This window comes from Astatotilapia calliptera, chromosome 7 (assembly GCF_964374335.1).
Source record: "Astatotilapia calliptera chromosome 7, fAstCal68.1, whole genome shotgun sequence".
Lineage (NCBI taxonomy): Eukaryota > Metazoa > Chordata > Actinopteri > Cichliformes > Cichlidae > Astatotilapia > Astatotilapia calliptera.
In genome coordinates this window covers 28543273-28570604 of record NC_137428.1, presented here as the reverse complement: position 1 = coordinate 28570604, position 27332 = coordinate 28543273, and the positions used below count along the sequence as shown (strand labels likewise).

The following is a 27332-nucleotide window of genomic DNA, read 5'->3' as shown; positions in this document are numbered from 1 at the left end:
ATGATTCGTCAATGTGCTCTTGGAGGTTTTTTGGTATGGTTGCATAAACCCTACTGTTCCAGGTTTTCTCTATTTGTGGATAATGGTTCACCATGGTTCACCTGCCATTTCTAAGTCTTTGAGCTTAGAGAAATGGCGTCGTAACCCTTTCCAAACGGACAGATATCAATGACATTGTTTCTCATCTTTTCTTAAGTTTCTTTAGCTCGTGATATGTTGTATTTTGAGATCTTTTAGGCTAGTTCACAAAGAGGTTCTAGGTTAAATCAGGACTGGGTGTGGCTAGTTAAAGCTCATTCAGCTTTCATATTTTGTATTTACACATGTTATCATTGTCCAATATTAAAATGTATTTGATCATGTGAAGTAAGTGTGACAAATATAAATATTAAACGTCTGAAATAGGCAAAGGTAACTCGAAAATGCTATAGAAATATTAAGCACTACAAGAGACTGGTCGAGAAATAAACAAACTCCACTTCCTCTCGGATGTTTGTAGCCTTCAAAGATGCTTTGTTAAAAACAGGAAGACGAGGATGTGCCTAGTCCGTTTCTGATTGGATAAATGATCTGAGCGCTACCAAGGTAACAGCGGATAAGGGCGGAGCTAAGCAACTGACAGCATAAAACTTTGTTAGCTTCTCGCTAACTTTATTCTAGCTTCTGTTTAGCTATGTTATCAGCTTGAAAACGGCACCCCAGGATGCTCGAAAAGTAAGCCTCGTGGTTTTTTACACCCTGTCAACTTCACAGAGTTTGACTATCTTAGTTCTTCAAGATAACTTGTGAAGCAGCTACTCTCAGTCAGCTGGACAGCTGCTAGCGAATGTTATTTTAGCTAACGTTAGCTACTCCATTCAGACGTATTCAGTAAATCGTCTAAAGCTTGACGTCTATCGAAAGTTACTTTGTTGCTGTCTAATTATAACACCTATTCGTGTTCTGGTAATTTTATTAAGATGAATTAAGAAGGCGACACGACGCTACATGGCGAGAGTGGCTGCTAACATACAAATCCGTGTTCCCCTTCTTAATTGTTGCCTTTTCCTCAGCAACTTTTGGTTCCCCTCGATGGCATGTGATTTTTGGGCTGCAGACTCAGCGTTAATAGAGATTTTTGTCTTATAGGTTAGAGTGTCATGGAAAGGATGATGGAGACCTGTGCAAAATGGCCAGTTCAGTAAGCGCATAATTCCATTTAAAATTATTCCTAACTTGGTTTGAAAGGAGAAAAGTGAGTTAGTTGGGAGCTACCAGTGTTGAACATGTATTACTTGAATCTGTTGTGTTATATTTAGGTGGTAACGATGAGCAGAACTGATTTCCGTGCACGGCTGCCACAGTTTTTGGAGGAGAGGATGCAGACCAGCATGGTATGAAATGGAAATTGAGTGCCTGTGTTTTGTACAAGAAATGAGGGCCCTGGATACAGTGTTATCAAATCGGGCGGTTTTCCACTCAATAGAGCTCGTTTTGCTTAGAGTTATACGGGTAATTTAATTGTGATGCAAAGTTGGACTAAAAACAATTTTACAAACGTGCTGTACTCTATGTAACTGTGCTGTCATGTGATCATATTATTGCCTCATCAGTCTTGTTTGTCTTCTAGCTTACAGGTGTATTGATTGGAGCTATGGTTGCAGTTGTGCTGATTGGAATTGTGGTGCTCTTCCTTTACAGGAGATTCAAACATGCCCGTGAGTCATCTGACCTCTTGCTGAACTTCATATTTATTCTATGATAGGTAGATAGCGATATAGATATATATCTATATATATATATTTTTTTTTAGTCTTGCTGCAGAATGACATTTGTTGTTTATCTGAATTATATTTTTTGATTTTCCGACAAGGTAATCAACAACCGGGTGTACCTCACTATCGATTCAGGAAACGAGATAAAGTGCTTTTCTATGGAAGGAAGATCATGCGAAAGGTTGTCTTTTTCTTTTTTTTCCCTTCTCAGTTCTGTTGATGGCTCATACACACTCTCTTGGTATAGTCTACTAGTATAGTCTAGTAGATTGTTATCTGCTCTATAAAAACTAGTTAATTTTGCTTTTAATGCTTTTATGCCAACAGTTGATGTCCAGAAATACTTGATGTTAACATCTAGTTGTAGTTTCCTATTAATTTCATAGGCAACACTACTAAGACTATAGTTTCACCCTAATACACAATGACTGAAAATGCCTTCAGTAGTTTGGCTTGATGATAAATGACAAACAGCCTTTCTATGTTTAATACAGCAGTTTAAAAAAAAAAAAAATCAGTTTTAATATTTCTTAAGTAGAAGTACAACTTTGGATAAAATTCTTTTTCTGCGCGCAATAAACAAAATATATTTGAATATTGTTTTGTAGGTTAAGACACTCTCCTCGCTTCCTTCTCCATCCCATCCCTCGCCATCAAAGCAACCACAGCGCATACGAAAAAGAACCAAAGTTCTAAACATAGCCCGCAAGTATGACGAAAGAACACATTTTTAAATACTATGTACTCAAGGCTTTTTGTGAAATTAGTGTTTTATTTTTAAAGTACATGTTTGTTTGTTTTTCCTCCTGACAGAATTCTGAGGATCCGGAGAGACCCTCCCACCCTGCAGCCCAAGGAACCCCCTCCCTCCCTGCTGGAAGCTGATCTAACAGAGTTTGAAGTGCAGAGCTCGAATCTGCCTTCTGAGGTCCTGTATATGCTGAAAAATGTCAGGTAGGCAAGTCAATTTTGTCTGTGTGTGGGTTTTCTTTTTTTTTTCTTTTTTTTTTTAAATTGCTTTTGTTCTTCAACTTGTAGGGTCTTGGGCCATTTTGAGAAGCCTCTGTTTCTGGAGCTGTGTCGACATATGGTGTTTATTGAGCTACAGGAGGGTGAAAGCCTGTTCAAACCAGGAGATGATGATGACAGCATCTACGTGGTCCAGGATGGAAGACTTGAGTTGTGCATACAAGAGAATGTATGTGAATGATTTGTTGTCTTCCATTTGACTCTCTCTTTAGGCTAATTTTGAAACTTAATTACCTTTGAAATTCTATTGCCTCTTTCTTTTTATGCAAGTAATATTGTGTTTTGTTTTTTTTAATTCTTACTGACCTGTAGGGCAGGGCAATATGGCCTGTATATGGCATGTTTTAAATAAACATTTAAAAGTGCAAATTCCTTGCTGACAGTTTAACCAAAAGGCATTTCCAGTACAAATTGGCTGACATATCCTCAGCATAACCATGTATAATATCCACAAAACTAAAAAAGGTTTTATATATACACACACACACACAATGCGGTAATATTATGTTGAAGCACAGTACGTATTACTCCGCGAGGCTCCCGACTACGGTAGACATAATGCTCCGACAATCCATCAAGTGGTGCGGCTTCGTAGCTTAGCAAAGTCGAACTAAAGCACTTTTGACAGCTTTTTGAGTGCGGTGTACCACCTAAAATCGGTTTGGTAATAACGATGGCCTGCTTGCATGCTCTACCAAAAAATGTGCTTTGGTGTGTATCTGACAGATGAAAGCCCAAACCAGTTCCACATCATTGAGGTTGTACCAGTTTTACAAAACAATTCTGGTTCATCTGTTTCATTCAACAATCTGCTTTTGCCGTTCTCATTTTCCGTCGCCGCCATGTGCGTATGAAAACAAAGGCACTGCACATGCGTGTTTACCCATATTCCAACCCGATATTTCATTTTCTTATCATTGCCTAACATTATACTGGTATTACCGTGAATAGTATGATATGGCCCAACCCTACTGACCTGTGACATTACATCAATTTATATAGAAAATGGTAAATTCAAAAGTTGTATTGCAATTTTAACAACTGTGCCCACTGGTCATTATTAAAGTTCATTTTAAAAAGTGTGATGCAAGGTTGGCTCCAAACTGTACCTAATTTAATTTACATTCATTTTCAGCGCCTTTTCTGTTTTCCAGTTTTACGTCTAATGATAAAGCATGAACACCAGAGGACAGTAGAATAAATAGTAACTACTTTATTTTTGCCATCACAACAAGTCAGTGGCATCCCAATATGTTGTTGGCTTGCTTAAATTTTAATCATGTCCACTTAGCTGAAGTCCTACTTTCATCCAACTAGATGTCTGCAGATTTGTTTAGACAGTGTGAAATATTTTTACCTTATTAATATTATTTTGTTGGCATCATGTCCTGTATTCTTCTTTTTTGTATTGCAGGATGGCACAGAATCAGTGGTGAAGGATGTCCTCCCCGGAGACAGCGTCCACAGCCTGCTCAGTATTCTGGACACTATCACTGTGAGCTCCTGTTTTTTCTCTCTAGGTTATGTCCTCATTTGCCTTCTGAAGTGTCTGTGTCAGTGTGATTTGTTTATTCATTACCTTCATGCCCCTGAAACAAAATTAATGTACTTTGTATTTGCTGTAATTTGTTTATTTAAAGCTGCATCTTTTCAACTTTGTTTTTCTCTTCTTAAAATACATCATTGTCATCCTTTTCACACACTCAGATTGATGTTGTTTGGAACTGATTGTGCAGTAATGAACTCAAACCACGTATGTAATGTATAGAAAAATCAGTTATTACAATAGAATAACTTTTTCATATCTTGTTACTTTGTTGCCATTGCATAGAAACCGTTTAAACACTATCACACTTGTGTTATAGAGCTTTGAAGTGTTGACAGTTATTTAGGCCACATTAAAATGCTGCAAGCACAGGTACACGTACAGGTCACGTAATAAACCTTGGGGAAAGTATCCTTAACCCAATTTATTACTTAGCTGTGAAAGATGTGGATGAGATTTCTGATTCTTATCTTCGATTTTGCCAGGGTTATCCAGCTCCATATAAAACTGTGTCGGCACGAGCTGCAACTCGCTCCACCATCTTACGCTTACCTGCTTCAGCCTTTGAGTCAGTGTTTAAGAAGTACCCTGAGACACTTGTACGCGTCATTCAGGTAACAGATTGCATTATGTAGTGTTTGTTTTTTCTCCAATTAAACAGCTAATTTGGAGCTACAACATGCAACAATTAGCAGAATATACTACATATCATGTTGTAGCTAGGGTTTTTCTTTCTTTCTTTTTTTTTTTCTTTTTTTTTCTTCTTCAGATAATTATGGTGCGCCTCCAAAGAGTCACCTTTTTGGCTTTGCATAACTATCTGGGCCTAACAACTGAGCTCTTCAATCTGGTAGGAGCAGAATTTGTTATAGGACACCTATAGTATTTATGTGCATACACATGGTCACGATGACTGTGTCACACAAGTTATGATGCAATTATTATTATTTATTTACTTTTTTCCTTGACTGACAGGAGAGTCAAGCAGTGCCCTTGACCAATATAAACAATGTGATGGCAGAAGCAAATACTGGAAAGACTCGACGTCTCCACTTCCAGGACGAATTACCTGCCGGAACCACTGAAAACACTGCAGAGACGGGTCAAGCACACACACAAACATGCACTACATGCCGTTCAATTTCAGCTTTGTCTTGTACTGAAACTGATCCAGTGCTGGCACTTGACTTTTGCAGATGGTGTAAAGGACAGCCATTCAACCAGGAAGCTGCGATCCACCTCTATGCCCACTGAATGCACAGGTGGGTCACTGCCTTGGACGTAAGCGATCATCAAATGCCACATGGCTGTATTAATTTCCTGCACAGATGTACTCGTTATCCTAATCCTTTGTTTTCTGAGTTACAGGTAATGACCTGAGCATGGCCTGCGAACGAGCTCGAGTTACCATTGAGGAGGCTCCGTCAAGTCCTATCACTCACAAAGTAAGGTCTGCTTTTTACATTGAAGCGTGGTGACAGGTCTTGTGTGTAAATGTAACACAATAGCACAGTATCTGCTGCATCTTACCTACTTCCTCTATAGTAGTTTCTCTCCTGTGCCTGTCTTTGTAGTCTAGTCTGAAGAAGAGTGTGACAATGCAACACACACCATCTGAAGTATTTCACTATACAGACAGTGGAGGGCACGCTGATGCTACCTATCTTGGTAAAAGCAGTGCAATCCTCCAAGCTGCTAAGAAAGACCTGCTGGGACTCATCCAGCTGCAGGTGAGGGGTTAATTGGAGAAAATTCAGCTGGTGTCAGTGTTCTGATCCTTTCAATGCACCCTTTTAAATTTATTTTTGTGGCATGTTAAGTGGGAAAATGTTAAATCCACAGTCTTGTCATCATAAGTGGATATTTAGAGTGTCTTTTTCTATTGCAGGACCCTAGTCTGCTTGAAGGCAGAGTAACCGTCCACCATGTCAAAGCTGGCTCTGTGGTAGCTCGTCAGGGAGATCAGGTTGGAACAACAACTTAGAACCTAGCTACTTTTCATTCTGTTTAATATTTTACTTCATTTCAGCTCTTGATTAATTTATGTCTCCACTGGACAGTGTCCATGCATTGCAGAGGGTCGACTTGGGAAACTAGTGTGCATGTAAAGTTGTGTCCATGTGAACTTGCTTGTGGGAAGAATTAGAATGCGGCCCCCTTATACTATCATATGGTTAAAGGCTATCCTGAGTCATACGCAAGAGGGGAAACAGGTTAAGCTTATAAAGTAAACAAACTAATCAGTCATTTAAAAATCTAAGGGATGACTGGGAATGACTTGCCTGTAATGCTTTCAACAGTAGAATTTGAATTTCAACACAGGTATTACTCATCTTAAAAATCATGAATTCAGTATTTCACCACCTGATTGTTAACAGCATTCAGAGTCGGACTGTTAAATCTGAGCATTTTCTCTCAATCGTTCCCTCTTGGTGTTTTAGGAGGTGAGCATCCACTTCGTGATTTCTGGCCTCCTCCATGTTTACCAGCGGATGATTGACCGTGAAGAAGAATTGCGCCTGTTTGTAACGCATCCCGGAGAGCTTGTTGGTCACCTTGCTGTTCTGACCGGAGAGCCCCTCATATTTACAGTTCGAGCTCAGCGAGATTGCAGCTTCCTCTCTATTTCCAAAACACATTTTTATGAGTGAGTGACCTGGACACACATCCTCACACTGTTGTGATGTTCAGCACTGTAGAGTTGGAGGGGAAAACAAAGATGGCTACTTCTACTTTGTCATTTTGTGGATTCTTCTTTATTCTTTAGGATAATGCGAGTGGAGCCCAAAGTGGTGCTGAATGTTGCTCATGCTGTGGTGAAGAGGATGTCATCTTTTGTCAGGCAAATAGACTTTGCTCTTGACTGGATGGCTGTCGAAGCTGGCAGGGCTGTTTACAGGTATTCCTCTGCTGACCTTGTGTCTCATGTGTGAAATCAACTCGTAACACTGCAGGCATTACTTGGTTCATGTGGGACAAGTTAATAAATACTAATCGAGGGAGGGGAAGCTGAATTTGGAAATGTGATTGAGTTGTTTGCAAATTTGCAGTAGACTGAAGTTATCTGTATTTTCTTTTCTTTTTGCAGGCAGGGAGAGAAATCAGACAGCACTTTCATAGTGCTGAGTGGTCGACTGCGCTCAGTAATCATGAAGGAGGATGGCAAGAAAGAGTTGATAGGGGAGTACGGACGTGGTGACCTGATTGGAGTGGTAAGCACGGTGACAGCCAGAGGGAAGACAGCTGGGGAAGAGTTGATGGAAGACTATTAATATCCATGTTGTATCAAACAACACTAGCTGTTTGTTTTCATATAAGAACCTGTTAAAAGGTTAGATATAAAAAAAAAAAAGTTAACAATGTTAATATCACAAATGGAACTGCCTATTAGCTGTCAGTATACTGCATATGGCTGATGAGACTGGATTTCCTGTATGTTCTACTTTCAGTAAATACAGACTAAGACCAGTACATCTTGGGATATATTTAAACAAAGGGGGGAAAAAAGAACAAAAAATGTAGCCAAAAGGCAGCTGAAATAGAATATGCATAAAAAAAAAAAATCCAGATAATTATATCTTTTTCATGCTCTTTGTCTCGGGCTCTTTTTGGGACAGCTAAAGTGCATTTAGACAAAAGCATGCACCAAATTCATTTGCCAGACTACCAGAGGAGTGTGGGTGTTGTTAACCTTCAATACTGGTCAAAAGATTTGGGTCGTAATAAATGGATTGTGTGAAATTACTGCACTTCATATTACAATCAAAGGGAAAATGGGGGGGGGCAGCATGACTTTGGGATACATTTTTATACAAACATGATTTGATGACAATGATCAAATCTGATTCTAAGATATCTTCTAAATATTTTAATAGTTCTGCCAAGTTTTTCTCAAATTAAACTCTATATGGTATTTTCAGCCTGTGTAAAGCAAAGTCACTTGGTTTAACTCATCCACCTCTCTGTCAGCTGGTGTGACTGGTTCAATACTTCTAATAATACCTGGGTTAATGGATCCTATGGTTACTGTTACCTGGAGGAGAGACGCTGTCATTGGAGCTTCTGTGATAGTGATTGTGAGACAAATTTAGCATGGCTCAGATGTCAGTTTTAGATGAGGGGTAGAGGTTAATTTTAGCCTTTTAGCTTCGGATGTATTCTTATTTATTTGTTTATTTATTTTTAATCGAAGGAGACAATCAATGTCTGTTCAGAATATACAGTGCCTGCCCTAAATGAAATAATTGATACAGAAATGGCAAATTCCAGGTATAAATTCTGTACTATTATTTATAAAATTATAACAAAAATGTTGATATAATTATTTATTAAGATGTCCAATTAGTTATTTACTTGCATTCCTGGATAGGCTTTGTTTGGATTTTGTGTAATTAATGACTTGTCTGTGCGCAGGTAGAGACCTTGACCCGTCAGAACAGAGCGACCACAGTACACGCTGTACGAGACTCTGAGCTGGCCAAGCTACCAGAAGGTGCACTTTGCTCTATCAAGAGGAAATTTCCTCAGGTAGGCCTAATCTAATGTGTTAAATTCATCTCATTTGAAAACAATTCTGTTAAAGTAATCCTTTTTACTGGAGAGAACAAGTGCTATTGCCTCACCCGTCCCTTTCCTTTAAACAAAAAAAGACTTGAAGTAATCATGAAAATAATACAGATAATTAATACATTTAATCAAACTAATAAAAATTAACATGTTGCTGATTATAAAATGTGCATCTCAGGTTGTCACCAGGCTGATCCACTTACTCGGACAGAAGATACTGCAGCAGGTCAATGGTCCTCTGACAGGTGTGTACATCTGTGTGCTATGCTGCCTATTTTGCAGGCTCTTTCCTGGCTCAGACATACTGGCAGTTTTTGTTGACGTACCATAAAGGGAGTGATTGTGTGGCACATCTGTTTGTTAATGGATAAACAAATATCTTGTGTTTAATTATAATAAACTGAAAATGTTTTGATACTGTTTGTAATTAATAAGGTTTGTAATTTTTCTTTGGCTCTTGCTAAAAACTTCTCAGAAAGTCCTTTATGTAGGGGCTGGGAAACAAACAAACTTTGGATTGAACATATGCATGGTCTACACATGTTTTAATTGGTTAGGTTCTCCCATCATTTCTGGTATTAAATCTGTTTTTCACCATTTGCAAATCTGTAACACATCTCCAGCTCGCAGTTTGGCCCTGCACACACCAGGAAGTAAGTGGGATGCAGGAAACCAAGCCTCCAACCTCTCCACTGTGGCAGTCCTGCCAGTATCAGAAGAGGTGCCTCTTACTGCCTTTACTCTAGAGCTGCAGCATGCACTCCTTGCAATAGGTAAGAATGGAAAGAGATATGGAAGCTCAAATTTGGCTTATAATCATTCACTGCTGTTTTCGACACAGAAAACGCTTCAGGTCATGGATGATTGTTTATTTTAAACATATGACCAGCCTACTGCTGCTCTTCACCCAGTCTGTTGTCATTTTCCAAAACTTCTTATCGAGGACATGGAGGCATGATTAGAGGGGCTGCCATGATGGAAATGCTCTCCCTTTAAGAATTCTGGATTCCTATTTGCATCCTAATTTGAACTGTAATTGAACCAAAATCAAATCACTTTCAGCTGTCTTTAACCTGGACGTAACACCTCCTTGAAGTAGACATTCATGGGTGTAATCTATCATCTCTCACATAAAGGTCCTACTCTTCTACTGACAAGTGGTATTATCAAACAGCGTCTTGGAGCTGCTGCACTTGACAGGTATGTTTTAGGCCATATTCAAACATTTTATGCAATTTTGCAGGTCCAATCTTCTCTTATTCAAACCTCAAATAAAATGAGTATTTTTCAGTGTCTTACTGCTTTCTGTTGGTTTTTATTTTCTTTGTGCTTTGTCTTTCACGCTCATTAAATTCTGCTAAAATTTGCTCTATTGGCACAAGAGGAAAATGCATGTCTTGGATGCTGCCAGCAAAGCAATGCTGCCTGTCATTAATGGACTCCTTTCCTCTTTAGTGTCCATGAGTACCGTCTGTCCAGCTGGCTGGGCCAACAAGAAGACATCCATCGCATAGTTCTTTACCAGACTGACTACACACTGACCCCGTGGACACAGAGGTGCATCCGTCAGGCTGACTGCATCATTATTGTGGGATTAGGCGAGCAGGACCCTACTGTAGGGGAGGTGAGGTGTTCACTGGTTCCCAGGAGAAGAGAGAGGTGTATTACTAGGAGCTGTTAGAGCTACACTTTCAAATCATGCAAAGACACTCCCAAATTACTGTGAAGCCACATTCACAAATTATTGTGAATGTGGCTTCTTGTCACCTCTGCCAGCAAATCAGAAAAATACCTGAAAGCGGCAGTGTGGTGAGATGCACCTGCAGGGTAAATAACTGAGTTAACAAAGATTCTGCAGTTCATTAAAAACAGTTTTGTATGAAATTGGCAAGTTTGATACTGGAAGCTTTCTGGTTTCTGTTTTGTTCAGAAATGACTTGGACAAATCTTTGACTTCATGCAGGTAAACAGTTCATGTTGAGAATAATCTCAAAAGCAATGAGCTGCCCTTTTTTTTTTTTTTTTTTTTTTTTTTTTTTAAATAAATTGTGTAGTCTGCTTGTGTAATCTGTCCCTGTATAATTGTATCTCCATCTTTTATTTTATCTTTCAGGGCACACATGAAAGGTGGTGTATATGTTACAGACACGCTATACCTTAAAAAGATGCAGGGCCTGTTGGTCACACAAGAATGCCTGAACCAGAACATTATTTATTTAAAATACATATTTAGTGGAACTTTTTTTTTCTGCTTATTTTTCACTCCAGTTTTTAAAGATAACAGAACATTGTATTTTTTTCAGATATGATTAAGAAAAGTAATTATTATTTTTTTTTTTCTCTTCTCTTCTCTCCCCCAGGGACTCAATTCCTATAGTTCATAAAATGTTCTAAAATATCTGTGCTGCTTTCTCTGTAGTTGGAGCGTATGTTGGAAGGAAGTGCAGTGCGTGCGCAGAAGCAGCTTGTGCTGTTGCACAGAGAAGATGGTCCTGCACCCAAAGGAACCGTAGACTGGCTCAACATGCGAAGCTGGATTTCCAGACACCTCCATCTTGCCTGTCCCCGAAGGGTCTTCTCCAAACGAAGCCAGCCCAAACTGGTGAGAATGGAAGACATGGCCAGAATGTGCTGTGTGTCTAAAAGCCCCCCCCCCTTCAGATCCACCCTCAGCTTCGCATTTTGTAGTTTTCCTTATTTCCTGTCTTTCAACATCAGTACATTCATTCTTATCCCACTTGTTTCATCATCTTCTTTTAGCAGTACTTTGCTTTTTTTGCAGTTGGAGCTGTATCAGCGTGTGTTTGAGAAACCAGCAGATCGCCATTCTGACTTTTCCCGCCTGGCTCGTGTTCTTACAGGCAATGCTATTGCTCTTGTCCTGGGAGGAGGAGGGGCCAGGTAATGTTTGTCACATGCTTGTTTCTCATCATAATTTTAAAGACGACATTATACAACATCAGCTCCTAATGATGCTGGTTATTTATGTCAGTCTTTTCTTTGTAAAATTTTTCACTTTCCATGTTTGTTCCCCCACCCTTCTAACCAGGGGTTGTTCTCAAGTGGGTATAATGCGTGCACTATGCGAAGCTGGCATCCCCGTAGACCTAATTGGCGGAACATCAATTGGCTCCCTGATGGGCGCTCTATATGCAGAGGACCGTAGCCACAGTCGCTTGAGGATAAGAGCTAGAGAATGGGCTATGGTAAGCGTCAAAGTGGCAATTGCTGTAGTATTTCAGATCTAAATCTTTCTGAATGCACTGACATCTGCTTTGCTTTGTTTTCCATAAACTATTCAGACATTGTCCCATTCTTTCTTTAAAAGTCACTTCTGAGGCAGTTACCAGAACTCCAAGTTCAACCACAGTATAATTGTTTTGGGTTTTCGTTTTTTTTTCTTTCCCCCTTCTAATGTTGCTTAAAAAATAAATAATAAAATGGAGGTGTGGTTTCCTGGAATGACATTGAGCAGAGAAGTCTTGAATTTGATCAGTGTCAAACTTTTAATGATAGCAATCTAGAGTATGTTTTAAACTTGCTTTAAACTGGGTTAGTTATACATGGATGTGAGACTTTCTTCCTGAAATGATTTAAGTCTAATCCAGTTTAGATCTCAGTTCTGCTTTTAATTTGATAAACCATGCTGAGCACATTAACCACCATTTCATATCACGTACAAGTCCTGTTCCTGCCATTGAGTAGCTCTCTGCCTTAGAATGACTTGGCCTACATCCACGCATCGTTTTCCCTCCGTTTTGGCCTCCCGTCCACACTGAGACGGCACCGAAAGTAAATGCAGCGTTTTCAAAACGCTCTCGAAAACTCATACATTTGAAGACTGTTCTTATGCGTCGCAGTGTGGACAGCGAAAATGGAGACTTTCAAAAACGATAATGCATGTTAGTCATGTGACCAATTAAACAAAGATAGCGGAGGGCATTATACAGCAATTGTTTTGTTTGCGCTTAATTTTGACAGCCCTATTAAAGATTAATATCAGTTTGTTTGCTTCAGATCGCTTTTCTTCAAATTCTTTAATTCTCACTTGCTTTTGCAACTTTGTACTTTTGTGTTACTCGCAGCAACAACTCCACCTCATTGTTAGTCCATTTAAAAAAAACAAACAAACAAAAAAACTGTGCTTTTCCTCGACATTTTGCCATGACGTTTCAAAGAGCCGGAAAGTAAATAAATGGCAGACAGAAATGAGGCAGGCTGAATCTTCTTGCGTCTTCTTGCGTTTTCGGCCGTTTCAATGTGGACGCAGAACTCTGTGAAAACGACTGAAAACGCTAATGTGGACGCGGAGCGTTTTCTGAATCTATTCGGGCTAGTGTGGACGTAGCCTTAGATGTAACACTTCAGCTGTATCCCTATTTAGTATGCATCGATCTGTGTTTGCAAGCTCCGGTCATTCTTATGTTCACTTACTGCATGTGGAAAAGACACAATAATGTAAAAAGTTATCACAGTGATCAACAAGGAAAGGGAGTACTCTGAAACTGTGCCATGTTAGGTAACCCTTTAACCCTAGATGGGGATGTCTAAACATAAGTCCCGGGGGCCAGAATCAGTCCACTATAATTTCATAAGTTTTCCTATTGGTAAAGACTACCCATCCATCAAAGTAATTAACTAACAGGTAAACAGTTAAATGACAGGAAAGTAAATTTTTCAACTATTGCCTGTGTCCTGGACTGCCTGTGTAATGAACTATCGTAACTTTTTCTTTAACTTAACACATTTATCATGTTTCACTGGTCCAACCTGCTAAGATCAAAGTGAATTTGACATCACTGTCCTGGGTTTTCTGCTCTAAAAGTTAGCCCCACCTCACAAGTTGACAGTGTTGATGTGTTATATCTTAAATCTTAGCTAGAACACATGAAAGTTAAACATGCAGGTAATGTTACAGATGAGCATTTTAGCTTACAAGCTGGAGTGAACAAATTGGCCAAGGGTGTGGGGTGTGGCGTCAAAATTAGTTTTGCAGTATTTTGAAGGCATTGAGGCAAAATGCCAGAAGTAGCTTTATAGTGTAATACTCGTGACACAGTATTGACAACTAGCAGGGCTTGTTACCGGTATTGATACCGGTATTTTGGATGCTATGATATGGCAAAACTGTATAGTCAATATTGTTCAAATGATTGAGAAATGTACACTTGTCAGACAAAATATGACAAAGTGTGTGTTGTTTTGTTTTTTTTTTTTTGTTTTTTGCGCAGTCCTGGGTATAAGGTGAGAATTGTATTAAAATGAAGTTCAACTTTTAGGGATTAATTCTGCTTTGCACTTAAGCAAAAAGATCTTGAGTGGCTTAGAGGTGGGAAACATTTATTTGAACCTCGTTTTAATTTGACTCTTTTGGCTTTTCCTGTAGGAAATGACTTCAGTATTTAGGAAGGTCTTGGATTTGACATATCCAATCACATCCATGTTTTCTGGTGCTTCCTTCAACTCTGGCATAAACAACGTCTTCAAAAGCAAACAGATTGAGGTGAGCTAAATGACAGTAGGTGTGACCCAGCTGTTGGAATACTGATCTGAGGCCAGTGTAAATTCTGTGTCATGTAGGACCTTTGGATCCCATATTTCAATATCACAACTGACATCACTGCCTCTGCCATGAGAGTACACACTGATGGTAAATACAGTGTTCAGTTTATTTATTTTGAAAGAATCATTCTGGTCTTCATTGAGTTTTCTGAATTGTTTTTTTGTGGTCATAGATGAACTGACTCTTTTTAATAGTCTGATTAATTTTCGGTTGATTCATATTGGTTGCTTGCAGTTAGGCTTTATGCCTTTTAAGTAAGTTTAAGTTGCTTGTTTGTTATTTGAGGTTCTCTATGGCGGTATGTCCGTGCTAGCATGTCTCTATCGGGATATCTCCCTCCTCTGTGTGACCCGAAAGATGGACACCTGCTGATGGATGGAGGCTATATCAACAACCTGCCTGGTTTGTTACATTCAGTTTGTACCTTCCCTTATTAAGTATCAAAAGTAGCCGTACTTTGATGTAGTTGCTCAGCTGTTTGCTTATAGCAATATATTTTTAATTTTACCAGTACTGTATGCTGTTTGTCTTGATGTCTTCTTCCCCTGATTCTCCCAGCTGATGTTGCGCGCTCCATGGGGGCCAAAGTGGTAATAGCTATTGATGTGGGCAGCCGGGATGAAACAAATCTCACTAATTACGGCGACTCACTCTCAGGCTGGTGGCTGCTATGGAAACGCCTTAACCCCCTTGCTGAGAAAGTTAAGGTGATGGATTGATTAAGAGTAAAGACACACCATGCTGTGCAGCAATGTTTTTAATTCTATCAATAAAAATAAGGATATTTTTGGAAATCATTTCAGTGATTTATAAGTTAATTTCCACAGGTGCTAAACATGGCAGAGATTCAGACTCGGCTGGCCTATGTGTGCTGTGTGAGACAGTTGGAGTCTGTGAAGAGCAGCGATTACTGCGAGTATATCAGACCTCCAATCGACAGATACCGTACACTAGAGTTTGGCAAGTTTGATGAAATTGCTGTAAGTTTCAGAAATTTGTTTTCACCTGAACTCTTTTACCCCTGATCATGAACAAGTATTGAAACTTTCAGATGTTGTAAGACAAAAGTTTTTCATTATCTGAAACACTAGACCAGGGGTAGGCAACTCCAGGCCTCGAGTGCCGGTGTCCTGCAGGTTTTAGTTTGCACCCTGGGTTAACACACCTGAATCAAGTGATTAGTTCATTACCAGGCCTCTGGAGAACTTCAAGAAATGCTGAGGAGTCATTTAGCCCTTTAAATCAGCTGTGATGGGTCATGGACACATCAAAAACCTCCAGGACACCGGCACTCGAGGCCTGGAGTTGCCTACCCCTGCACTAGACCAACTTTTAAAAATAACTTTTTTGGCAAATAGAAAATGGTACTGATATGTGAATATGTTTGTGTGATTTTTAGGAGGTGGGGTACCAGCATGGCAAGACTGTGTTTGATGTGTGGCGTCGCAGTGGTGTGGTGGAAAAAATGCTGAAAGACAGACATCAAGAAGAGTTCCACAACACGCAAAGCAGAAGCAATGTAAGGATGTTGGCAGTGAACAACACATGGACATACACTATCCAATCCAATTTTATTTATAAAGCAGTTTAAAATACCCAGCACAGGAAGAAAGTGCTGTACAGAAAATATATAAAACAATAGAATAACAAAAAACAGCAAAATAAATAAATAAAACACATAAAACATAAAATTAAGACAGCCCTATGTTAAAACTGCATCGAATCACCTAAAAACAACTAAAATAAAAAACCAACATCTCACGTGGTGTCAAAGGCCAGGGTAAAGAGGTGGGTTTTCAAGAGTGACTTAAAAAAAGATAAAGAACTGGCCTGTCTAATCTCTTAAAGAAGCTCGTTCCACAGTTTGGGAGCTGCTACAGCAAAAGCACGATCTCCTCTAAGTTTACGCCCAGTCCTGGGTATCTTCAGGAGCAGCTGATCAGCTGACCTGAGAGAGCGGGTGGGTGTATAAGGCTGTAGCAGCTCGGAGAGATAAGATGGAGCTAGGCCATGGAGAGCTTTAAAAGTAAATAAAAGAATTTTTAAAATTAATCCTAAAAGAAATGGGCAGCCAGTGAAGTGAAGCTAAAACGGGGGAAATGTGCTCAAACTTTCGAGTGCCTGTTAAAAGACGAGCTGCGGCATTTTGCACCCTCTGTAGATGACTAATATATAATGCACTGACCCCAATATAAAGTGCATTACGGTAATCCAGCCGAGTGCTAACAAAGGCGTGGATCACTGTCTCAAAGTGCTGCCGTGAAAGAATTGGCTTTATTTTTGCCAGCTGCCTGAGGTGAAAGAAGCTAGATTTTACTACTGCCTTAATTTGATTATCAAACTTCAGATTACAGTCCACTTTGACCCCCAGGTTTGTGACAGTTGGCTTAACATACTGTGCCAGGGAATCTACATACACATTGGGGGTCTCAGTGGAGCTACCAAAAACCATCACCTCTGTCTTTTTATCATTGAATTTTAAAAAGTTAACAGACATCCAAGCCTTAATGTCATCGAGACACTGAAGTAATGGCTGTGTAAGGTATCTGCCTTTTTTCTTTAGAGGGACATAGATCTGACAGTCATCAGCATAAAAGTGGAAAGGAATGCCGTGCTTTCTCAGTACAGAACCAAGAGGAAGCAGATATAAAGAGAAGAGGAGGGGGCCTAGAACTGAGCCCTGTGGGACACCACACAAGAGGGGAGCGGAGGACGACACATAGTCACCAAGGCTGACACAAAAAGTTCGCCCCGTCAAGTAGGACCTGAACCACTTCAGTGCTGTGCCCCTAATGCCCACCCAGTGCTCCAAACAAGAGAATAAAATGGCATGATCCACGGTATCAAACGCAGCTGTCAAATCTAAAAGCACAAGAACAACACAGTCCCCAGCATCAGTCGCTAAAAATATGTCATTAAAAACTTTTTAAAAGGACTAGAACATGAAAGAGTTCAATAAAAATCAACAGCAGAGTATAGACTTTTCTTTGATGTAAAACCACAAAAATATGGTGATGCAATACAATATAGTATATTAAACTTAATCAAGTTGTTTTAAAATGATTTGCTTTAGGGTTGTAATGACATTGAAAACTTTTGTTCTCTAGCTTTTAGCAGCCAGATTTTGAGATGCAAATTAAAAATGAAATACTAGTAAGTAGCCATATTCAAATCTCACTCCTCTGAATCCAATGTAAATGCAACAAATGGACTTGTAAGCAGTCCTATTACAAATCCCTTTATAAGAATACAGCTGTTAACAAAATGTGTCAGGAAATGATGAGAGGGTATAAAAGCTATTTCCTACAAAAGGGAAGCTCGAGGAGGAGAACACTTCTCTGCTGTAGTTTATGGTCTTGAGTAATCTTACGAGTCTGACTAATTATCTTCAAAATCCATGTTCCTTGCATCCAGAGTTTAATAAATAAATGGTATCTTAAAGTGAGCTTAACACCCCACTTGCAGTCCTTTCACATTGAATTGACCAGTTGGTTGGTTAATTATTTTGGGATCATTTTCTCACATTTTATTGGTTGTGCTATATGACTTGCTGTTAACAGTGCACCACTTTAGACCTTAAGCTCTTTTTTTTTTTTTTCTGATAAAGTAATAACAAAACTATGAATTTGCTTTTAATGTACACAAAAATAGATTTTTGTGCACCAGATTTGTTCCAAGCAATGTCACAGAAAGACAAAGCTCCTAACCAAAAGATGACGAGAATGATGAAGAAGTTATTTACTCCCAGTTTGAACAACAACACAAGGATGAAGGGTAAAACAGCAGGACTCACACTGGCAACCTCCCCCTCCCTGATAACAGGCAACAGAACAATTGCTGAAAACAGGATGGAGCCACTTTTATGATTGCAGATCTGAGGCCGTAATGTTTAAGACTAAATGACTTCTGTTCTCATTCTTTTAAACAATAGGCGTCCCACACAGTTAATGAATGCATTTCTATTTTCAGATGCTACTGGAGAGTACAACAACCAGGGGATGCAATGCTTCTCCTTCTGTGATACATTTGATACTATTTATTTGTATGGATGCACAAAATGCAGATCAAGACTTAAAAACATAACCAAGGTTTTGGGACTAGCCGAGCTTTTAAAAAAGGCAAAACCAGATGTGCTTCACTGAAAAGCTGAAATTGCACAAAAGTCTGCAGCAGATTTTTTTTTCATGCAGTTAGTTTCCATTATACTTTGCTGTGTGTTGGAAATTACAGCAATCTAGAGGAGGACAACTCCATTATAGTGTTTCTTGGCACACAGTTTGGAAGCGTATTCAAAGACAAAATTCCATAATGCCTCCTCAGTAGTCCCTGTAACTGACTGTGGCTCTTTTGTTTTTTTTTTTTTTTTTTTTTTTAAAAGGTGGTGACATGTCCCAATGCTTCCTTCACTGACCTGGCAGAAATTGTGTCCCGCATTGAGCCCGTCAAACCTCCTCTTGTGGATGGTAAAACTACTGACACACACTCCAACACTGCAGCTTTCAGCCACACTCAAAGTACTTTTTAAGTACGCTCATGTCTCCATGTTTGTGTTTGTCATTCTTGACCTAATGAAAAACAAATCAACCCCACAAACAAAAGGTCATATTTTATTAGGTCAGAATTCTAACAAGTCAGGAGACTGACTTGTTAGCCTCAGTGTAAAACCTGCTGACGGAAAAGGAACGTGTTTTTATTGTGCAATTTAGTAACTAAGCATTTACAAACTTGTTCTTATTCCTGTTCTCTCTATTTATAATGAATTTGTCATCCATCACTCATCAAAGTCCACCCTGTATGACATTTCTAATGTTCTGACTTATGCACCTGCACACCCACGTGTATTTGTCACCATTCTACACTCCAAATATTCCAGTTTATTCACCCACAGTGTGCTTCCTGTCCCCCACTCTTTCCTTGCATCAGAAGAATCCGACTACCACACTGACTATGAAGAGGATGCACTGGAGAGTGCTCTCTCTGACATGGAGACGTATAGTCGCTATGGAGAGCACACCGAAGGGGAGGAGACGGCTGACACGGTGCGAACTTGTGGTAGTAAGATTAGAAACTGTGGGCTCTCTTTAAAGAGAAGAAGAGCAAGCAACCACAGTGAGGAATTTGTTTTTTACTCATGTCTAAAACAGGCTTTTCAGGTTCCATTATAATTAATTGTATTGTTTTGCAACACAAATTTCCATTATTGCAAAGGTTTGTCTGGCTTACAATGACAACACACTTGATCAGTCCTCTCGGTAAAAGGATTTTCATAAATCACTTCTTGGGAAATCAGACCATCCTGCTGGCTACTATTCAAAGTCAGATTGAGGTTCATACTGGAGTCTGGCCAGTTCATGCTTTAAAAGTGATTAATATCATTAAAATTTTGAAATTAATTGGAAGCCATTGCAGGGGCACCTAGTCCAACTAAATTGATATCATTTAGAAGTTGGGGCTTGAGAACATTGTATACCTGCAACAATACAATTCAGGTTGTGTTTTGTATTTATTTATTTTATGGCTGTCTGACAATTTAAACATTCATTTTTAGATTTAACAAAGAAAAATGGGGATGACTATGCACGCCTCAACCTGATTCTCAGGATGTAGAACTGGATGGGAGATCGACATGCTCCATTACCCCGCCCATCAGCTGCCACCATCAGTTTCCGGATATCCCTAACAGTTCACTGGAAGCGATGTCAAACCAGCAAGTAAATTCCAAGTAGTCTATTTTTGTGAATGGTGGAGTAATAAAAGTTGCTTAAACAGGTTAGCACAATGGAAGCATTCTGTCTTTGCTACATTTTACCCTCCAGTGTGAAAGACCAGACTCTACCTGCAAAACTTGTCATTTTGTCTGTGTGTGTGTGTGTGTGTGTGTCTTTCATTTCTGCCAACGCCTCTCGTTATCGATACAGGGAAAAAAATGAGCTAGCAACATAGGGTTGACAAGCAATTTCTCAAACACTGCAGAATAAGCGAAGCACAAACTTCTAACCTCTTTAGTCACCCTTCATGCAGTCATCTCACTTTCATTTCCACTACACTGTTTAACATACCTGCATTGTTTGACTTGTGTGTTTTTTTTTGTTTTTTTTGTTTTTTTTTTTTGTTTTTTTTTTTTTTTTAACAAGCTGAATTATATCAAAAGGTATTTTAAGTAGCAGTTATCTGGACTGTTAGACAGTGAAATGCCAACATGTCCAGCCTTTGAGTTTGAAACTTTGTTCTGGCCATGTTGGATTGGAGCTTAAAATATTTTCAGTGGTTGCAATCCACTTCAAAAAACTAGTTTTCCCCCTTTTCTGGTGAGAGCCCCCCCCCCCCCCCAAAAAAAAAAAAAAAATCTGCTTTGAGTCTGATGGAGACTGATGAAATCTGTAGCTCAACTTGTCTCTACATAGTTTATCCACTGAAATATGTGCTTGACCAAGTGTAGGTTGTTTTTGTTTTGCTTGTTTGTGTTTTTGTTTTGTTCTTAGAGCTAGGGTAAATTATTATTTTTTTTAATTAAAAACAAGTTATCTGTGCATACAGATTTTTTCAATGTAGTCAAAATATATATTTAAAGAATATATACATATTTTATATATGTGCCAATTATGTTGGCCTTCTCTATTAAGAGTTGTTCAGTCATTCCAAAAATGCAATTCAATGCACAATCGGTTAAGTACATAGCTTTGATTAACATGCGTACTTGTATGACACAATTAAATTAATACACTGCTAATTTAATCTACATAGTAACAAAAAGATGACTCAGAGGAAGGATCTTCGCCAAGACTAATACTCCAATAAAACATTTTTCAAAAACCACCATGCTCAAATTCATGTTATTTAATAGTAAAGGAGTACTGTATTTTTCAGACCATAAGGCGCACTGGATTATAAGGCACACTGTCGATGAATGGGTCTGTTTTCATACATAAGGCATACCGACTTCACTTGCAGCTGCTCTATTCCCATGTTGTTGCAGACTAACCTCGTATTGTGGATGGATTATCTCAGTTGTTCTCCTGACTGAAGTTTGGTCCATTTACAGCATCCTGCCATGCGATTTCATTTGTCGCTAACCATCGGGAACCCTCACGTTAACCTTACATGTTACTCGAGTGGGGAAAAAAGTTAGCGTTCATCCTCCAGCTTCACTGTGTTTATGTTATGCTAACATAGCTGTGTCGCTAGCAATCATGTAGCAAATCATTATACCAAGTAGGCCGATTCAGTAACCCTACAAACGTCACTGCTTTTTAGTTTTCTGTCTTCATTTATGTTGGAAGTGATGGCAGAGCTGTACGTTTTAGTTTTTTCAGAAATCTCTCAGTCAGAACATGGTAGCCTACATCATGTTTAGGTGGAAACTAGCGAGCTAACTTCCTGCTAACTTCTAACTCAGTTAAATTTAATAAATTCTGTTTTCATGGATGCCTGGATGCTAAAATTAATCGTTATACCTGGTAAAGTAGCAACGCTGATTATTATTATTATTATTATTATTTTTTTTTTTAAAAGATGAAAGAATTTAGACAGTTTTGAACTCTCAATGATGCCGCAGTGTTCGTTTGATTTTGGGACCTGAAGCGAACAGAGTTTTGGCTCCTGACTACGGTAGCCGTAATACTACCATCAAGTGGTGTGGCTTCATAGCTTACTAAAGTCGTACTAAAACATTTTTGGAAAGATTTTTGAGCGCCGTGTTCCACATAAAATTGGTTCGAGGTCAGTAAGCACAACCAGAATTCATACATACGGCGCATCGGATTATAAGGCGCACTGTCGGTTTTTGAGAAAATTAAAGGATTTTAGGTGCGCCTTATAGTGCGGAAAATACGGCTATGTAAAAGATGAAATGACAAAAAGATGGTGTTCTTTACATGGAATCCTAAAGTTTGATTTGAAGTCCTGTGTTAAGTCTGTGCTGTAGCTGCACCATAGCCTTAACATGCAGCTTTACAAAAATATAACTTCATGTACACATCATATGCTGTACAAAGTATATTTATTAGCACAATAAATATAATACAGCTGTGAAACAACATGTGATAGACTGCCAGTGTAGACAGCTCAGCTTAGTTTAACAAATGACTAACAGGTGACTAAGCTAATTTTCAATTGGCTGTTTTAAAGGGGAAGCTCCACCGCTCAATCCTGATGTCCAACAAAATGTAATAAATTCTTCCTTTGCTCGTTTTCTACTTCTCAAAGTCTCAGAAAAATCTGACTTCATGTTTTTTCTTTTTGTGTAATCCTGCTAATATAAGAAACTACAACAAAAGCGTTATGTCTGTGGTGGAGGTAACTAGTGCTGACGATTATATCCTGTATTTATTCATGTATTACTTGAAACTAAATTTCCTTTTTTGTGGCTAACACTCAACAATCCAAAGATTCTTACATTAACTTTTTTTTTTTTTTTTTTTGCTAAATTTTATTTTTATTAAGACATTATACGAGGTGAATGATTATCAAATTGCTGTTGTTGAACTTCTAATTGTTTCGGGAGCATTTTCAGTATTACCAGAACTCGACCAAGGCTGTTTTCTCTTCTTGCTTTTGTTTGCAGCAGATACAAACATAGATTGTGTGATGGTTTAAAGTTGGGGTGAAAACAAGCCCTTTCAGTGATACCTTTTCTGAACGTAAAAGACTTTCTACACTACCACAAACCCATCTTAAGAATCTCTTTACTTAAAATTGACCCATTGTTTATTAGCTGCACCCTACATCAATATAACAATATCTAACGGCGGCCCCCTTGGGCGTAAATCTAATCAGAACTTTACCAATGCAGCTTTGCTTTCTTCGTCTTTCATTTCCTTATAAACTCTGATGCTACACTGCCTGCAGCCTTACATTATGTGTACACGGTGAGAGAAACCTTGTGATAAACACTATGGGCTCTCATATGATGTTTGGTTAAATGTGGTCTGTACAACAGCTCGAGACAAGAAAACGTTTGCTGTTTACCAATGAGGTGATGGAGTTCGCTCTGATATTCTTTGTACCTAACCCTCTGCACAGGGAATCAATCTTGTTTGGCAGAGTGAACGTCTCATTGATGAAGTGCTGATGTAATGTGTGGTACTGTGCCATGAATTTAATGCAACCTTCGATGACCCATGTTGGGGGGGGTGGGAATGACCACTTGTGCCCTTATTTGACACCCATTCCCATACTAATGATGTAGACTGAAGAAGCCTACTGTTAAGCCTGTAATGTACAATTACTGCCCAAATGTGTGTTCTGATAAGCTGTTTTACTAATTAAACACTGTATTATGTGTGTTTGTGGTTTTTTTTTTTTTTTTTTTTTTTTTTGTTTGGTTTTCCTTCTCTCCAATTGTCTCTATTACAGTTTATTGTAAAAGAAATTGAATTTTTTTTGGGCTGCAGAGAAAGTAACTAAAAATGAAACCATCAAGGGCTTTGTTACTAAAAGGGCATATCTTATGAATAATGTTTTAAGGCACTTGGTTCTTGGTGAAAAGGATTTCTCCATGCCTTCCAGGTGAGGCAAAATATTAGGAACACCACAAATGTGTTTCAGAAATGGCTATAATATCCTATAAGTAACCAGAACATTAATAACTGTTATAATTAATATGAGAGATCATACTTTCAATTATTTAACAGTCTAAGCATTGTCTCTCAATTTCCCCTTGGCATGAATAGGATTATTTTAATCACCACTCACCTGCTGATGGAGAGCAGGACGAATCATCCTTGAAACTAATCAAACAAGATTACACTTTTCCAGTTTTGGTAAACCCTTGTGAGTTGTAGCCTCAGTGACCTGTTCTTATGTAACAAAAGTTACACTGGGGGAGATCAATGTGTTGTGCCTTCAGAGATGCTCTTGCACATACCTCGTTTGTAATGAGTGGTTATTTTCAGTCTTGCTTTCCTATCAGCTGGAATCAGTCTGGCCATTCTCCTCTGACATTGGCAATGCATTCTTGTGGAGAGAACTAACACTTGATGGGTCTGTCTAGCACAAAACTCGCTGGAACAATCAGAGACAATTCTACTACAACGGCAAAAAGCATTAGACACCAGGCAGAACTCTTTGTGTGATCTTGTGCATGAGGGAGAGAACTGTGACGAGCGCTGCTCCTGACGCTCGAACCCCACAGAGATATGATAGTGGATGGTGGGGATTACCATCATTTTGGCTTGGCGATAGGTTTGGTGTCATGGCTATCTTTATTCTTGACTGCTTAATTAAATAACACTGCAGTTTAATATAGATGGACTCCCCCTTTTCAAAAGCGGTAGACTTCAGCATTGTCTTAGAAAGCCAAAAAGTTTTGATCAGTTTTAAGGCCCATTTATTCACATTTTGAAGAATGACACTTATTTGCAATGGCTGACACTCAAAGTATGTCCATTTGTGTGTGATGCACCTGCAAAAGCTTTCATTAAAAACACAAAGGCTCATAATGGTTATTCTGGTTGTAATAAATGTGTTCAAGGTGGTGAGTGGAAGGATGAAAAGTTAATGCAAAGTTAAGAACCGATGCTAATTGTCACTTAATGACTGATGAAGACCACCACTTGAATCAAATATCGTCTCCTTTGGGTGGTATAGTGAAAAGGGTTACATTGTTTCCCTTAGATTATATGCATTTATGTTGTCTTGGAGTCATAAGAAAACTCATAAACACATGGATGAAGGGCAAAGTACTTGCAACTAGCCGTCCAATCTGACCGTAAGGTAACTTTTAGTAAAATTGAAAGGACTGGGACCTTACACGCCAGTTGAGTTGAAGAAAGCTGCAGAAATTGATGCATACATTGTACAACACATACAACATATATTTTATGTTGGATGTAGGGTCTGTGGTAGGCATTACATTTACATACAATGTACACCAGCTAACATACCTGGGAGAAGAATATAGACTCCGGACGTTAAAACAATGCAGACAAAAACGTAAAAAATAAAGAGTAATTATCAGGTCATCAAAGACTGGAACGACCAGAGTGGGTCCAACCGAAAAGTCTGGAAATGGTACGTATTTCACTGGGAGCGACTTAACTTTGAACAAGCAAGGACATTTCTAATAACTCATTAGCTGTGTCCAAATTCAGAGGCTGCATCTTCCTGAAGCCGCATTAGTAGGCGATTACGTCACAGCGATGCAACGAAGGCAGCCCAAATTTGAAGACTCCTCTAAATGCGGCCGACAAATGCGTCCTCTTTTTCCCCAGATTTGAAGGATGGGTCGGGTGTATCCTTTGTGGCTCAACCTATCCCAGAATTCATAGCGCGGCCCAGCCAATTTCAGTTTCCATTGTTGGAAACTGGAATTGGCTGCTCGACCGATTACAAAACAATTAAAAAACTTATTGGTTGAAAAGCTGTTGTTCTGCTGTCAGGTGTTTGAAAAGGTTTTACGAGCCAGCCCTTCAAGGGATAAACTGAGTCTTCAAGGATGTAATAAGCAGTATTCACTGAAGCTTCTCATGTGAGCTGGTAGGCGGTTTTCCCAGCTGGCTAACTCCCACAGTGTGGACAGTCTCTGAACCTGAGCGTCATGCAAGCTCTGTGGCAATCCAGCAAACATGTTCCAGTACCGACCTTTTCCATCAACAATACCCTAAATGATTATGTAGTGCGAGCCAGCCTTTACGGTTGAAATAGTATGATAGTGTTGTGGTGCTATGATGGATAGGTGGGAGCCATCAATAGCGCTCAAACAGTACGGGCGCCCCCACCTGTTCTCGATGTAGGCAGGCATTTCCCTGAACCTCCCCTCATCAGGAAAACAGATTTGCTCTGGTGCCAACAACGTCTCAGTTGCAGCACAAAACTCTTGCACACACAGACACACAGTTGTGATGCTTACTCCACAAAGATGTCCAGTACTCTCGCATTCTGAGCCAGTAGCAAGTTTACACGGTGCAATAGCCACTCTCTATTTCAAGGGCACACACTCACCAAAGGTTGTGCCTTGTTGCTCAGGAAGCTTAACATTTCATACTAAAGTTCTGCAATGAAATCACATCACTGGGAAGCTGGGCTGAATGCCCAGACTGATGGTTTGCACCAATAACTTTGCAACACTAGAGTAGACTTGTAGTCAAGACCGCCTAAACCAAGACAAAGTCAAGCCAAGACCAAGACCGAGATAAAAAAGTCTTTAAACTGTTCCTATATATATATACACATATATATACATATATATATATACACATATATATATATACATATACATATATATATATACACATATATATATATATATATACACACACATATATATATATATATATATATGTGTGTATATATACATATATATATATACACACATATATATATATACATATACATATATATATATACACATATATATATATATACACATATATATATATATACACATATATATATATATATATGTGATATATATATATATATATATATATATATATATATATACACACACATATATATATATATATATATGTGTGTGTATATATATATATATATATATATATATATACACACACATATATATATATATATATATGTGTGTGTATATATATATATATATATGTGTATATATATATATACACATATATATATATATATATACACACACATATATATATATATATATATATGTCACACAGGCAAATGGGAATCATGAAGAGGCTGCTAGGAAAGCTGCAACCACCTGCAGAGTGTGAGGCAAGTCCTGAGGAGTCAGCTGAACGGTAAGAACAAGATCCGGGTTATCAACACCTATGCCCTGCTGGTGATAAGGTTAATAAGCTGGCCAAAGGAGGCGGTAGAAGCCACTGACATCAAGACAAGGAAGCTCCTGACCATGCATGGAGGGTTTCACCCCAAGTCCAGCACCCTGAGGCTG

The 27332-nt window shown here is 38.9% G+C and overlaps 1 protein-coding gene across 5 annotated transcripts; it reads left to right on the top strand.

The window, feature by feature from the left end:
* The first annotated feature begins 559 nt into the window (after window positions 1–559).
* On the top strand, window positions 560–23740 carry pnpla7a (patatin-like phospholipase domain containing 7a). 5 transcript variants are annotated; one of them, XM_026174086.2, is made up of 36 exons: window positions 561–714; window positions 1129–1180; window positions 1299–1373; window positions 1610–1697; window positions 1853–1935; window positions 2363–2463; window positions 2568–2708; window positions 2793–2952; window positions 4198–4278; window positions 4815–4943; window positions 5099–5179; window positions 5305–5431; window positions 5526–5591; window positions 5698–5774; window positions 5904–6059; window positions 6218–6295; window positions 6771–6976; window positions 7097–7228; window positions 7418–7541; window positions 8743–8856; window positions 9074–9140; window positions 9519–9668; window positions 10032–10095; window positions 10351–10519; window positions 11315–11497; window positions 11678–11796; window positions 11945–12101; window positions 14282–14398; window positions 14476–14545; window positions 14744–14860; window positions 15017–15165; window positions 15286–15438; window positions 15858–15977; window positions 18837–18921; window positions 19385–19497; window positions 20007–23740. In XM_026174086.2, the coding sequence occupies exons 1-36, from the start codon at window positions 704–706 to the stop codon at window positions 20010–20012; spliced, it is 3921 nt and encodes a 1306-aa protein (XP_026029871.1). In that variant the 5' UTR covers window positions 561–703; the 3' UTR covers window positions 20013–23740. The 5 variants fall into 5 exon arrangements, 4 of the variants coding, with proteins under 4 accessions (XP_080160497.1, XP_026029871.1, XP_026029870.1 ...); XM_026174085.2 differs by having other exon boundaries at window positions 19382–19497; XM_026174087.2 differs by having other exon boundaries at window positions 659–714; window positions 1681–1744; window positions 19382–19497.
* Window positions 23741–27332: the final 3592 nt, after the last annotated feature.

Bases quoted from the DNA above. Each gene is read 5' to 3' on its own strand.
- pnpla7a (XM_026174085.2), top strand. The intron at 1,181-1,298 runs GTAAGCGCATAA...TGTTATATTTAG, and splicing joins TGTGCAAAATGGCCAGTTCA to GTGGTAACGATGAGCAGAAC. The intron at 10,520-11,314 runs GTGAGGTGTTCA...CTTTCTCTGTAG, and splicing joins AGGACCCTACTGTAGGGGAG to TTGGAGCGTATGTTGGAAGG.